The sequence below is a fragment of the Salvelinus sp. IW2-2015 genome, linkage group LG20 (genome assembly GCF_002910315.2).
Source record: "Salvelinus sp. IW2-2015 linkage group LG20, ASM291031v2, whole genome shotgun sequence".
NCBI classification, from domain to species: Eukaryota; Metazoa; Chordata; class Actinopteri; order Salmoniformes; family Salmonidae; genus Salvelinus; species Salvelinus sp. IW2-2015.
Window position 1 is genome coordinate 67,710,419 of NC_036860.1, and position 13,627 is coordinate 67,724,045.

General features: G+C 42.2%; 2 protein-coding genes and 1 long non-coding RNA gene across 6 annotated transcripts in view; 2 read left to right on the top strand and 1 right to left on the bottom strand.

Annotated features, from left to right (window-relative positions):
* Window positions 1-2,115, top strand: part of ptpn13 (protein tyrosine phosphatase non-receptor type 13) — a 129,803-nt gene extending 127,688 nt beyond the window's left edge. For all 4 annotated transcript variants that reach the window (XM_024013726.2, XM_024013729.2, XM_024013730.2 and 1 more), the window contains 4 exons: window positions 427-764; window positions 1,000-1,215; window positions 1,324-1,386; window positions 1,496-2,115. In XM_024013726.2, the coding sequence (XP_023869494.1) occupies window positions 427-764; window positions 1,000-1,215; window positions 1,324-1,386; window positions 1,496-1,573 (695 nt within the window). In that variant the 3' untranslated portion in view covers window positions 1,574-2,115. The remainder of the gene's footprint in view (window positions 1-426; window positions 765-999; window positions 1,216-1,323; window positions 1,387-1,495) is intronic.
* Window positions 2,116-3,526: 1,411 nt separating this feature from the next.
* Window positions 3,527-6,026, bottom strand: LOC111981311 (tubulin alpha chain). Its single transcript, XM_024012527.3, has 4 exons — window positions 5,867-6,026; window positions 5,397-5,619; window positions 4,758-4,906; window positions 3,527-4,573 (listed from the first exon to the last, which is right to left on the bottom strand). Exons 1-4 carry the CDS (start codon window positions 5,867-5,869, stop codon window positions 3,596-3,598), a joined length of 1,353 nt encoding a protein of 450 aa, XP_023868295.1. The 5' UTR covers window positions 5,870-6,026; the 3' UTR covers window positions 3,527-3,595.
* Window positions 6,027-6,509: 483 nt separating this feature from the next.
* Window positions 6,510-7,216, top strand: LOC139022675 (uncharacterized). Its single transcript, XR_011473743.1, has 2 exons — window positions 6,510-6,620; window positions 7,018-7,216. It is a non-coding gene; the product is annotated as an uncharacterized lncRNA (long non-coding RNA).
* Window positions 7,217-13,627: the final 6,411 nt, after the last annotated feature.

Here is a 13,627-nt window from a genome sequence, read left to right on the forward strand (position 1 = left end):
GATAGAATGTCACAACGAAAACACCACATTATCTCTGTAGATAGAATGTCACAACGAAAACACCACATTATCGCTGTAGATAGAATGTCGCAACGGAAACACCACATTATCGCTGTAGATAGAATGTCGCAACGGAAACACCACATTATCGCTGAAGTGTTTTACCTGGGAATGGTGCAAATTATACGTGTCAATATTCCTCTATCTACTTCAATAATACCCCAGCACAGGAGGTTGGTGGCACCTTAATTRGGRAGGATGGGCTCGTGGTAATGGATTGAGTAGAATAGGATCAAATATATAATTTGATACCATTCCTTTCCAGCCATTTATGAGCCGTTCTCCCCTCAACAGCCTCCACCGAAGCCCAGTGCAGTATATAACAAGCCCAATCAAAGCTTCTCCTGTGTTCTCTTGTTTCTCCAGTCGATACCACCAGAGTGATCCTGGGTAAAAATGGTGGCTACATTAATGCCAACTTTATCAACATGCCAGTGAAAGATGAGAACTTCATGTTCATTGCTTGTCAAGGACCCCTACCCACCACTCTGGGTGACTTCTGGCAGATGATCTGGGAGCAGAAATCCAATGTCATTGCTATGATGACCCAGGAAGTGGAAGGGGGAAAGGTCAAATGTCAACGGTACTGGCCTGACACCCCGCGAACGGCTGAGATGGTGGACGAGAGGCTGCAGATCACCCTGGTCAAAGATCAGCACCTTGACAACTTTGTTATCCGTCTCATTGAGGTCAAAGATATCCAGGTGAGATTAAATGTACAGTAGGTTATAAGGACAGGAGTAATAGCCCCAGAACAGAGCCTTGCAGGACTCCATACTTAACCGTGAAGGGATTTATTTTTCTAGAATTTTGCTTTATTACCAAGTAAATGTAATAATAAGGTTAAACAAATAGAAACAAAAGCCAGTGCATAATCATTTGGGTACTCTGTATTTAGAGCATCAGAGTGACGATAACGGCCTATCCCTCCTGTTCTAGACTGAAGAAATTCAACGCGTCACCCACCTGAACTACACCGGTTGGCCAGACCACGGTACACCCTCGCAGCCTGAGCAGCTGTTGATGTTCATATCCTACATGAGGCACATCCACCAATCAGGACCCATCATCACGCACTGCAGTGCAGGGATTGGCCGATCCGGAACCCTCATCTGCGTTGATGTGGTTCTAGGCCTCATCAGTAAAGATGCTGATGTATGTATGGTGACAAGACTATAGCTTTTATTATGCTACAAAATCACATGTCCAATCACATGTTTTCCTGTTTCTGAGAGATTCTATTTTAAAACACACTGTTTTTAGTTTGATATTTCAGATGTGGTACGTAACATGAGGCTGCAGAGACAAGGAATGGTACAAACGGAGGTCAGTTATACATTTTKATACAACATGTTGATCCCTTTAAAGAGTCTGTAATGTACATACTATTTCTGCATTAATAATTATATACATACTCTTTGTTTATTCCACACAGGAACAATACATCTTCTGCTATCAAGTCATCTTATATGTGCTCCGATGTCTTCAAGCTGAGGAGAAAATCTCAGGATAGCAACCTTATTAAATTCCCAATGCTGCACACAACAATGACGGAGACTACACACAGCACAGAACCAAGCAGTGGATTTACAAACCACTGCTCAATAAACGCCTTAAAACAGTCTGGGATTGTGTCCCGAACACAGATCAAGCCTAGTCTTGGATTTACTGGTACTTTCAATAGAGAATCTCCATTTAACATGGTTTTTAGTCCACGACAAGGTTTGATCTGTGTCTGGGGAAAAGTACATTCTTGTTTGCTTGACCTCTACCTCTGTAGCTGCTACCCCTTCTCTTAATGTATACACAACAATACGGTTGATGTTCCCATCTTACCTACATGAAAGCAATGCTTTTTTTTTTTATAGATTGGCTTATGAAATATCTGGAAGTTAATAAATTCATATTTTAAAGATTTTGATGCTGGAAGTTGCCTTGACAGAATACGAGAGTATTTGCATTGTATTATGGTAGTTGCTGCCAGTGTTAAAGGAAATTAGTGTACATATTCATCTTTTGAAAAATTGCAATTTGTAAATAAAAGTGRAAAAAACATTTTGGTACTTTATTTAAATACAGATTTTGCCAGTAAGAATGCAATTAGCCTTTCCTAWGCACTTTTCAGTAGTTGGGCTACTGCTGAAATGTTATTCACCTGGAGTTAATGTTTGGGACTGACACTTGAAAATATTTCTAATCTCATGACTGGGTAGGGGGCACAGTGGCCTTTTGTCCCCAGCTTAAGGTGGAATGTCAGGGAATTAAGTCGGTGAATGGCCAGAGAAGTGCAAGCCATTTGCTCCAGTCAGAATCTGGGCCTTTGATAAACTGCAACCTTCCCCCTTGGGGTAGGGATGTATGAATTTTGCAAGGCAAAAGTTCTGAAATGTGTGAACCTGATACTCCGAGCATCAAATATTAGCCTTGGTTTCAGCCAAATGTTTAGGAACCAATGTGATAAGTTAGTGATCTGAAGTCAAATGCAGATTACACCGAAGAGCATGTGTAGTCATTCAAGAGAATTGTCTAATGCACATCAAGTTTGCGGACGACACTACAGTGGTAGGCTTGATTGCATACAGGGAGGTGAGGGCCCTCGGTGTGGTGTCAGGAAAATAACACTCAACAAAGAGGGAGCACCCCCCTATCCACATCGACGTGACAGTAGTGGAGAGTTCCTCGGTGTACACATCACGGACAAACTGAATTGGTCCACCCACAGACAGCGTTGTGGAGAAGGCTCAGCAGCACCTCTTCAACCTCAGGAGGCTGAAGAAATTCAGCTTGTCACCAAAAGCACTCAAACTTCTACAGATGCAACTGCTCCGCCCACAACCGTAAGGCTCGTGAGGTATGTACAAAGCATCACCGGGGTCAAACTACACCACAGAACAACCACCCGAGCCACTGCCTGTTCACCCCGCTATCATCCAGAAGGTGAGGTCAGTACAGGTGCATCAACGCAGGGACCGAAAAACAGCTTCTATCTCAAGGCCATCACTAACATTTAGTGGCCGCTGCAACATACTGACTCAACTCCAGCCACTTTAAACAATGCCACTTAATATGTATGTACTCTACTGCATCTTTGTAATACATGTATCACTAGCCACTTTATTTACCCAACATTACTCATGTATATACTGTACTCTATACCATCTACTGCATCTTGCCTATGCCGTTCTGTACCATCACTCATATCCTTGTGTGTATAAGGTAGTAGTGGAATTGCTAGGTTAGATTACTTAATGCAGTAATAACCAACGTCTGAACTAGAAGCACAAGCATTTCACTACACTCGCATTAACATCTGCATGTTACAAATAAAATTTGACATGTACCAAAAGTCAGTGGCTTTCATGTTATTCACAATCAATAACTAAATTGTTCTAGAAAACATCCTCCCCAGAGCTAGAGTCTGATACTGTAAACTGAGTAATACATTAATACAAATGAAACTCAAGAATTCAAATGCATTTGGTTTTAATTGAAAGTTGCTTTGTACAAGTTATTTAAGAGAACAGGATTAACAGATTTAGTATTCATCTTCCTCGTCCTCACAGGCGTCCCCAGAGTCTGCCCCCACCTCCTCATAGTCCTTCTCCAGAGCAGCCATATCCTCTCTGGCCTCAGAGAACTCCCCCTCCTCCATGCCCTCACCCACATACCAGTGCACRAAGGCTCTCTTGGCATACATCAGGTCAAACTTGTGGTCCAGACGACTCCAAGCCTCAGCGATGGCTGTGGTGTTACTCAGCATACACACAGCCCTCTGGACCTTRGCCTGGTCTCCTCCAGGAACCACCGTAGGGGGCTGGTAGTTGATACCCACCTTGAACCCAGTGGGACACCAATCCACAAACTGGATGCTGCGCCGGGTCTTGATGCTGGCGATGGCGGCGTTGACGTCTTTGGGAACCACGTCGCCACGGTACAGCAAGCAGCAGGCCATGTACTTGCCGCGTCTGGGATCACACTTCACCATCTGGTTAGCCGGCTCAAAGCAGGCGTTGGTGATCTCAGGGACAGAGAGCTGCTCGTGGTAGGCCTTTTCTGCTGAGATGATGGGAGCGTAGGTGACCAGGGGAAAGTGGATACGAGGGTAAGGCACAAGGTTGGTCTGGAACTCTGTCAGGTCTACRTTGAGAGCTCCATCGAAGCGCAGRGAGGCTGTGATGGAAGAGACAATCTGRGCGATGAGGCGGTTCAGGTTGGTGTAAGATGGCCGCTCCACTCCCAGGTTACGCTTGCAGATGTCAAAGATGGCCTCGTTGTCCACCATGAAAGAGCAGTCAGAGTGCTCCAGGGTGGTGTGGGTGGTCAGGATAGAGTTGTAGGGCTCCACCACYGCTGTGGACACCTGGGGAGCAGGGTAAACTGAGAACTCTAGTTTAGACTTCTTGCCGTAATCCACAGACAGGCGTTCCATCAACAAGGAAGTAAAGCCAGAGCCGGTCCCGCCTCCAAAACTATGGAAGATAAGGAACCCTTGTAGTCCAGTGCATTGGTCAGCCTGAAGACAGAAGACATGGGATCATTAGTGATTTTAAACTAAACATTCAGCAGTAGAACAATCTTATTTTTTGGGGTTATGATAAAGTTGAGCCAAGCTAACCAGGCAATGGATATATCAATATAAATGATCTAAAATGGATGGTAAACAGCAGTGGCCCTTTAAACATTCAGCAGCAGCTCACCATTTTGCGCATCCTGTCCATGACAGAGTCCACAATCTCCTTGCCGATGGTGTAATGGCCACGAGCGTAGTTATTGGCAGCGTCTTCCTTGCCACTGATGAGTTGTTCAGGGTGATACAGCTGACGGTAGTGGCCRTTCCTAATCTCATCTACAACAAAATCAATTTGTCACATGAGCCAAATACAACTGGTTTTAAACTACTGTGAAATGCTTGCTTATCATTTTGAAAACATAAAGTTATTGACAAAGCAACTTTACATTTTCAGTACTATACAAGCGCCACATATTAGGCTCATTGCATAATGAGTAGACTGAATCGTTTGCCATGTCAGGTAGCCGTAGCCTGGTCTCAGATGGGTTTGTGTGGTCTTCCCAACTCCTATGGTCATTCATTGACAACATAGGAGGAATTGGCATGTTCAACTCAAATTGGTAGCAGCAAAATATCTTTAAGTTCAAAAGGGAAAAACCTACACACACGCTAACATTTAAGTTAGTGTATTTTGTATCAGAGGTCAGAGCAAACAGTTGTGTTTTGGCAACAGCTGTTGTCAGCATTTTGATAGGAATCGATATAAACAGATCTGGGACCAGGTTAGGGAAAACCATTACTATACAAGAAGCTTGCACTTCCTCACCCACAACAGTAGGCTCCAGATCTAAGAAGATGGCCCTGGGAACATATTTCCCAGCCCCAGTCTCACTGAAGAAGGTGCCAAACGATGAGTCAGTCAATTGAGGAGCAGTGTTCTCGTGGATGGTTCCATCTGGCTGGAAACCATGCTCCAGACAATACAACTCCCAGCATGCATTGCCCATCTGGACTCCTGCTTGGCCGATGTGGACGGAAATGCACTCCCTCTGTCGAGAAACACTCCTTAGTCTAACAATAATTTATAAAAAGGACTGACTGAGCCCAGCAATCATAAATCCTGACAGTACACAAAGCTGGGAGAAGAAACTTTGACCTCCAACAAATCTCTCAACTCCTTATCAGTTCTCATTTAGCCAAATGTACATTCTATATTAACAAAATACAGGGAAGCACAACTCCAGAGAAGAAAAAATAACTGGTGTAAATACTTATGTTGCATTAAAAATAACTCACCATTTTTCCTGCAGTTATGTGGAATAGATGGCCTTTTTGAGGAATGAATGAACCCTGAAACAGTTTCACCACAAGCGTTTACATATCAAATTGATGTAACTAAAGTATCACAGGCTAGGCTACATGTTGAACTCCAAACACACTCACTCACTTACCTTTGAACACAATGGCAGTCTGCTTCATGGGCCCAGTTTATATGGTATCAGGTGAGCTGTAGTAGGTGTGGCTTTTCAAATGACCTTTGACCATTGACCAAGGGGTAGTGTATGTTTTATGATGATTATCCTGAGGTAAATGTTCAATTTCAAAGTTTATTTTAATTTTCTAAAGACAATAAAAATCTAACTACATGTTTCTGAATCTGCACGTATAACAGTGGTTCAAATATTAGTATAAACTGGATGGTTTGAGGCCTGAATGCTGATTGACTGAAAGCCGTGGAATGTCAGACCAACATMATATTTATTTGTACTGCTCTAATTACGTTGGTAACCAGTTTATAATAGCAATAAGGCACCTCGGGGGTTTGTAATATATGGCCGATATACCACAGGCTGTGTCCWRGCACTCCGCGTTGCGTCGAGATWAAGAACAACCCTTACCCGTTGTATATTGGCCATATACCACACCCYCTCGGGCCTTATTGCTTAAATATASCGTKTTGGTTTGTTATYAWGCATTTCTGCATCCAGGAGCGCCTACTTACRGTTTTCMTGYATGMKCGTGCTCAAATYATTGTGATGCACTAGGAGAGGTAGGAACGCTTTTTCTGTCGTCTTCAGARAAGTTACATTCCTTTAAGCACAAAGTCATACACAGTGTTTTGTTCATGAATAATGTTGTATATTTAGAGTTTACTCATAAGTGGATGGTATTGTCAATGTGCTATTGGAATTGTACTTTTTAGGATGATATTAAMGTTCWAAATTCAACATGTGGCTACTAGCTAGCTAAAGTATTGTATGTGTGAACGATGGCTAGATCCTCCACTGATTCCAGTCCTTTGTATTGTGCGTATGTTGTAGAAAGAGTCGAAGATTGGCAGAACATGTTTTGTATTTTCTTTGGGATTCAGGAGAGAGAACTCTCATACATTAAAACAACCTGATCTCTTAAATCCACGTTTTTAATCTCAATCACACACATCGCAGAGCTACAGCGGTGCAGTACAGCACCGGTTACATTGGTGCCTTCTAGACCCGGATTCATCGATGATCAACGTCAGCTCGATCACGGTGGAGCTGCTGCTCTAGAGACTGTTTACATCATGAGGCACTCCTGTCGCCTTGTGGCAAAAAGCGGAACTGCAGTCTATTTTCATTCCTGTAAAAAACAAATCTGAAAACTATGTATTTTGAGTGCTGTTTATGGTTAACTAACATAGAAGTGTGTTCACAAACAAACATTTGAACATAGCATTAGTGGTTTAGTGAACAAATTCTTATTTTACAATGACGGGCTACCCCGGCCAAACCCTCCCCTAATCCGGATGACGCTGGGCCAATTGTGCGCCGTCCTATGGGACTTCCGATCACTGCCGGTTGTGATACAGCCTGGGATCGAACCAGGGTCTGTAGTGACGCCTCTAGCACTGAGATGCAGTGTCTTAGACCACTGCGCCACTCGGGAGCCCTAGATAATTAGTGTTAGTGGGTTTTGGGGGGGGAAGAAGGCCTCACCAAAGTGTTTCTATGACTTGGAGATGTAAATCTATGGGATTGATGTTGAAGTGCCCACCCTGGTTGTTCCTGGACAGCGGGATGATCTCATCCTGGGATCGAATGTCATTAAGCATCTATTGCATGAGATGAAGGGCACTGACGAATACTGGGAACTAGTCAACAACATGGATGGCCAGACCCACTCACCAGAGGGTGAGCAGTTTCTACAAGGGACAGGAAGTTGACGGCAAGATTGGGACCGTGAAGCTGTGACTCTTCTCTTTGTAGCCTGTAGTACTTCTCCACACCGTAGCACCCACTTGGGTGATACCTCTGCAGCTGCTACAGCGCTAAAAGCTCCCCACACATCAGTCCAGAGCAGTAGTCATGCTCACTGCACGCTCCATGCCATTTCCACAATGCAGTCAGGTCTCGTTGATCAAGAAGCCTGTGTGTGAGATACYCGTGTGATCAACAGGCACAATGGTTTACACTAGTTGACACAAAGTCAAAATTGGCTATACCATAAAAATATATGAAACACAAATATGCTTTTTGGTCATAATTTAAAGTTTGGCATAAGGTGTGGTTAAGATTAGGTTTAAAATCACATTTTAMGAGTAGAAATAGGTGTGGTTTATGACTTTGTGGCTGTGTAGTAATGACCAGGTACAACTGATATAAATGTTTCTTCTCAAAGTTGCCAGGATGTTAGGTGCCCTAATTAAATCAGTACACTCATAACAACTTAAGCATTACATAAACCTCACATAGCAAATAARCCGTTTATTTGTTGTTAACCAAATCCGACACTCATTGACCTCAATACAAAACTCCTAATTTGATGAGTAGAAAATTGCAAAAATGCCACCTGCTGGAGGGAGAGAATTTTCTCAGAGTTGGGCCTCTCTCCTTCTCTTCCTCTCTGGTAGCTATAGCTCTTTGTGAACAGGAATAATCATGGTTGTCACTAGTTAAGTCACAAAGGGTTTGTTTATAAATTCACTCTGGCTATYTACTCCTATTTCAGAGCACTCTCGTCTGAGTGTGCCAGAGCGCAGAATAACTGATGAATTTACAAACCCGCAACACCTGTTGAATATGACCGGTGTCAGTAAACGTCAGCAAAAAAAACGACATTAAATTGTTGCCAGCAGCACAGTCACCAATGCTCAAGACAACATGAAAACAGCCTAACCAGCTCTGCTAGGGAGAATAACTTGGTCACAGTGAGCTGTTCTCTCATTTGTATCAGAAAGGAGCTAGCAAGATAGATAAATACAAATTATATTAATTCATTCCACTGACTGCATGTTTTGTTGGTTAAGGCACTTCCGGATTGTCATTTGGTTCACTTGCAGCCAAAACAACATTATCCTCAGCTTTTGGCTTTGCCACGACCACCACCACTGTCACCCAAGGGACATCCAGCCATCTTAACACAACTTTAGGAAGCATTGGCGTCAACATGGGCCAGCATCCCTGTGGAACTCTTTAGACACCTTGTAGAGTCCATGACCTGACGAATTGATGCTCGTTCTGAGAGCAAAAGGGGATGCAGCTCAATATTAGGAAGGTGTTCCTAAAGTTTTGTACATTCGATGTATATTTGGCCTTGTGTTTTAGGTAATTATCCTCCTGAAAAGTGAGTTTGTCTCCCATTGTCTGTTGGAAAGCAGACTGAACCAGATTTTCCCCTATAATTATACCTGGACTTGGCTCTTTTCTGTTTCTTTAAATCCTTAAATAACTSCCATACCCAAAACATGATGCAGCCACCATCATGCTTGAAAATATGAAGAGATATACTCAGTGATGTGTTGGATTTGCCCCAAACATAACACTTTGTATTCAGGACAAAAGGTAAATTTCTTTGCCACATTTTTTGCAGTATTACTTTAGTGCCTTACTGCAAACAGGATGTGTGTTTTGGAATATTTTTAGTCTGAACAGGCTTCCTTCTTTTCACTCTGTCAATGATGTTATTATTCCCCTCTTTGCATTGGAAAATCTCCCTGGTCTTTGTGGTTGTATCTGTGTTTAAAATTCACTGAGGGACCTTACGGATCATTTTATGGGGTACAGAGTTGGGATAGTCATCAACAATAATTGCACACAGAGTGAACCCATGCAATTTATTATGTTTCTTGTTAAGCTAATTCTTAATTCTGAATTGATTTMTGCTGAACTTATTTATGCTTGCAATAACAACAATGTTGAATATTTGTTGACTCAAGACATTTCAGCTTTTCATTTATTAATTTATAAACATTTCYAAAAACATAATTCCACTTTGCCATGATTGGGGTATTGTGTGGAGATCAGTGACATAATTTCAATTTAATCTATTTTAAATGCAGGCTGTAACAACAAAATGTGGAAAAGGGACTCCTTCCCTTTTTCCACATTTTGTTACGTTACATCCTTATTCTAAAACGGATTAAATTAATAAGTATTCAGACCCTTTGCTATGAGACTCGAAATTGAGTTCAGGTCCATCCTGTTTCCATTGATCATCCTTGAGATGTTTCTACAACTTGATTGGAATCCACCTGTGGTAAATTCAATTGATTGGACATGATTTGGAAAGGCACACACCTGTCTATATAAGGTCCCACATTTGACAGTGCATGTCAGAGCAAAAACCAAGCCATGAGGTCGATGCAATTGTTCGTAGAGCTCTGAGACAGGATTGTGTCGAGGCACAGATCTGGGGAAGGGTACCAAAAAATGTCTGCAGCATTGAAGGTCCCCAAGAACACAGTGGCTTCCATCATTCTTAAATGGAAAAAGTTTGGAAACACCAATACTCTTCCTAAACTGAGCAATCGGGGGAGAAGGACCTTGGTCAGGGAGGTGACCAAGAACCCAGTGGTCAATCTGAAAGAGCTTCAGAGTTCCTCTGTGGAGATGGGAGAACCTTCCAGAAGGACAACCATCTCTGCAGCACTACACCAATCAGGCCTTTGTGATAGAGTGGCCAGATGAAAGCCACTCAGTAAAAGGCACAAGACAGCCGACCTGGAGTTTGCCAAAAAGCAGCTAAATGACTCTCAGACCATGTGAAGTGARGATTCTCTGGTCTGATGAAACCAAGATTGAACTCYTTGGCACCTGGCACCATCCCTACGGTGAAGCATCAAATCAAATTGTATTGGTCACATACACATGGTTAGCAGATGTTATTGCGAGTGTAGCGAAATGCTTGTGCTTCCAGTTCCAACAAGTAATCTAACAATTCCACAACAACTACCTAATACACACAAATTTAAGTAAATGGATGGAATTAAGAATATACAGTTGAGTCGGAAGTTTACATACACCTTAGCCAAATATATTTAAACTCAGTTTTTCACAATTCCTGACTTTTAATCCTAGTAAAGATTCCCTGTCTTAGGTCAGTTAGGATCACCACTTTATTTCACAACAATAGTGTGTACCACAGGCTGGTAAAACAGCAAGCCATGGACACACAGACTATTAGAGCACGACAGGTTACTGGTAAATGTCATTGTGCACACAAGGCAACAACAAGTGACAGGCTGGTAAAAACAAACTAATGGCAACAACATAGTGGATCACCGGCCTGGGTAAAAAACAATGGCAACAACAAGTAGTGACAGGCTGGTAACAGATCAACATGCAACAACAGTGTGGACAAGGCTGGTGAAAACAACATGGCAACAACGAGTGATACTAGGCTGGTAATAGAAGCAACATGTGCAAGCAGTAGTGACAATCACAGGTAAGATTCAACTGAACATGGCAACATCGTAAGTGACTGGCTGGTATATCAACAACATGGGCAACAACATGGCAACAACTGGCAGTCCTCAAAGAATACCCTGGTTTTATCACGGCACTGTTGTTTTACACTTCAATGTCTGCTTTTTACCAGTGCCTGTCACAAGTGTTTCGTTTTTAGCCAGCTCTGTCACTAGTCTGTTTGTAGTTTGACAGAGTTCATGTCCCAACTATAGGTTATGTTGTATATCAATATAAGAATTATACGCCAGGTTCCAGATTATGCTACGGTTTTAAAGCCTAGTACGTGTCAACTGTTGTGTCGTTTTAGCCCGTCAGCTGCCTTGACTTATCGGGTCCGTTTTTTCAACCATCCAGTCCATGTACACAATGTATAGAACTTGTCCCCAGAAATTGGTTTTACACCATTAGCCTGCTTGATAACTATGTCGTGAATTTTTTATGCACAAAATTTGTCACTATGATTCTGTTCATGGCAATGGTTTTACCAGCCTGTCACTCCACAGTGGTAAACAAGCCCTACGCTCATCGCTTCAAAGACAGGAAGTTTTCCATGGGCATCTTTGATAGGGATCGATTTTGTTTGGGTTAGTATTCTACATAGATGCGAGATACAAAGGTATGCAGTGTTTTTATATGAAGAATGCAATGGTTTATTCTTCATAATAAGAATGCAAAAACCAATTCAGCTTTCTCAAGTATTTGACATGTGCCAATGCACCCTTCAAAACTCATCAATCTATTCATACGTATCGTTTAGCTTCATCAACACACGCGGGTTAGGTTCACGCCTTACACATGTCCATTTGCCAGGTATCAGTTTAATATGGCTATGCCATCAAATCTGAGATTTGCCATGACTTTGATCATGGCTTAATACGTTGAAAACCATTGTGGATAGAGGAACAAAATGATTCCACTAGGCATACACATACCACGAACTCCACCCGTAAGGAACTTGTTCTTTTTTACATAGCTCTTACTCTGACTTTTCACCTAGAATGATAACCCTTTCCTACTCGGTCTAAATCTAATGATCCTTCCTCCTGGCTATCCTAATGATCCTTCCTCTGGTCTCACCACTCTATGAATTCCTTCTCCTGGTAGCTTGTTCTTAATCGAATCCCTGATATCTTGTCCTGGTCTACACTGAAATTATGATTCCCATTCCTCACCTGGTCTCAATCTAATGATCCTTCCTCCTGGTCTATCCTAATGATCCTTCCTCCTGGTCTAATCCTAATGATCTTCCTCCTGGCTTGTCCTAATGATCCTTCCTGCCTGGTTACTAATCCAATGATCACCCCATTGCTCTCCTGGTCTATCCTAATGTCCTTCCTCCTGGTCTATCATGATCCTTTTCCTCTTGCTTCTAAACTCCTCTTGATTCGTCTAAGCTCTAATGATACTCCTCCTGGTCTACAATGTCCTTCCCTCTAATTAATGATTCCTTCCTCCTTTCATCCTTGAGTCTCTCCTCCTGGTAATTAGATCCTTCCTTCCTGGTCTTCTAATGTATCCTTCCCTGGTCACTAATCGATCCTTCCTCCTGTCTAATCTAAATGATCATATCTCTCTCCTGGGTCTAATCCATAAATGATCAACTTCACTTTCGCTGGTCTAGATCGAACTGAAACTACGAGCACGACATTCGTTAACCTTCAGGTACTGTAGCAGAACGATACTGTAATCTGGGACAGTTATACTCTCTATATTCTTCTCAGTACTAGACTCATGGCGGAATCATTTATTCATACCCTGATTGACTTTTATAGAACATGCTTATTTTCTAGGTAGCTTGGGGAGTGTCTAGGGCTCACACTTGTGTTCCATTTTTAAATAAGACATGGACATGTTTTTTGTTTTCTTCTCAGGTTCCATTGTAACGATCGCGGTCTTCTTTCGGACGAGGAATAATAGTGAAGATCGGATCCAAAATTAGCTGTTCGAGGTTATCGTTGTCCTATCTGTTTGTTATAAATTTTATTTATAACTAACACAGAAAAAAAACGATAGTATACATATAAGTGTAAACAACAAGGAAATCAACAGTCCTGCCAATGATGGACAACACAAAACAGGGACACAACTAACACTACAAAAACACAGGTGGGAACAGGCTACCTAAGTATGGTTCTCATATCAGAGACATGATTGACAGCTGCCTCTGATTGGGAACACTCAATCAGGCCAAACACATAGAAATAAACACACACAGAACAAAACACTAGACTGCGAAAAATTGGAATATTCAATAGAATGCACCCATAGCATCTCAACTTCCTGTTTTGTCTCCTTAGAGACAAGAGTTGTTGAAGACATTGATAAAAAAGGC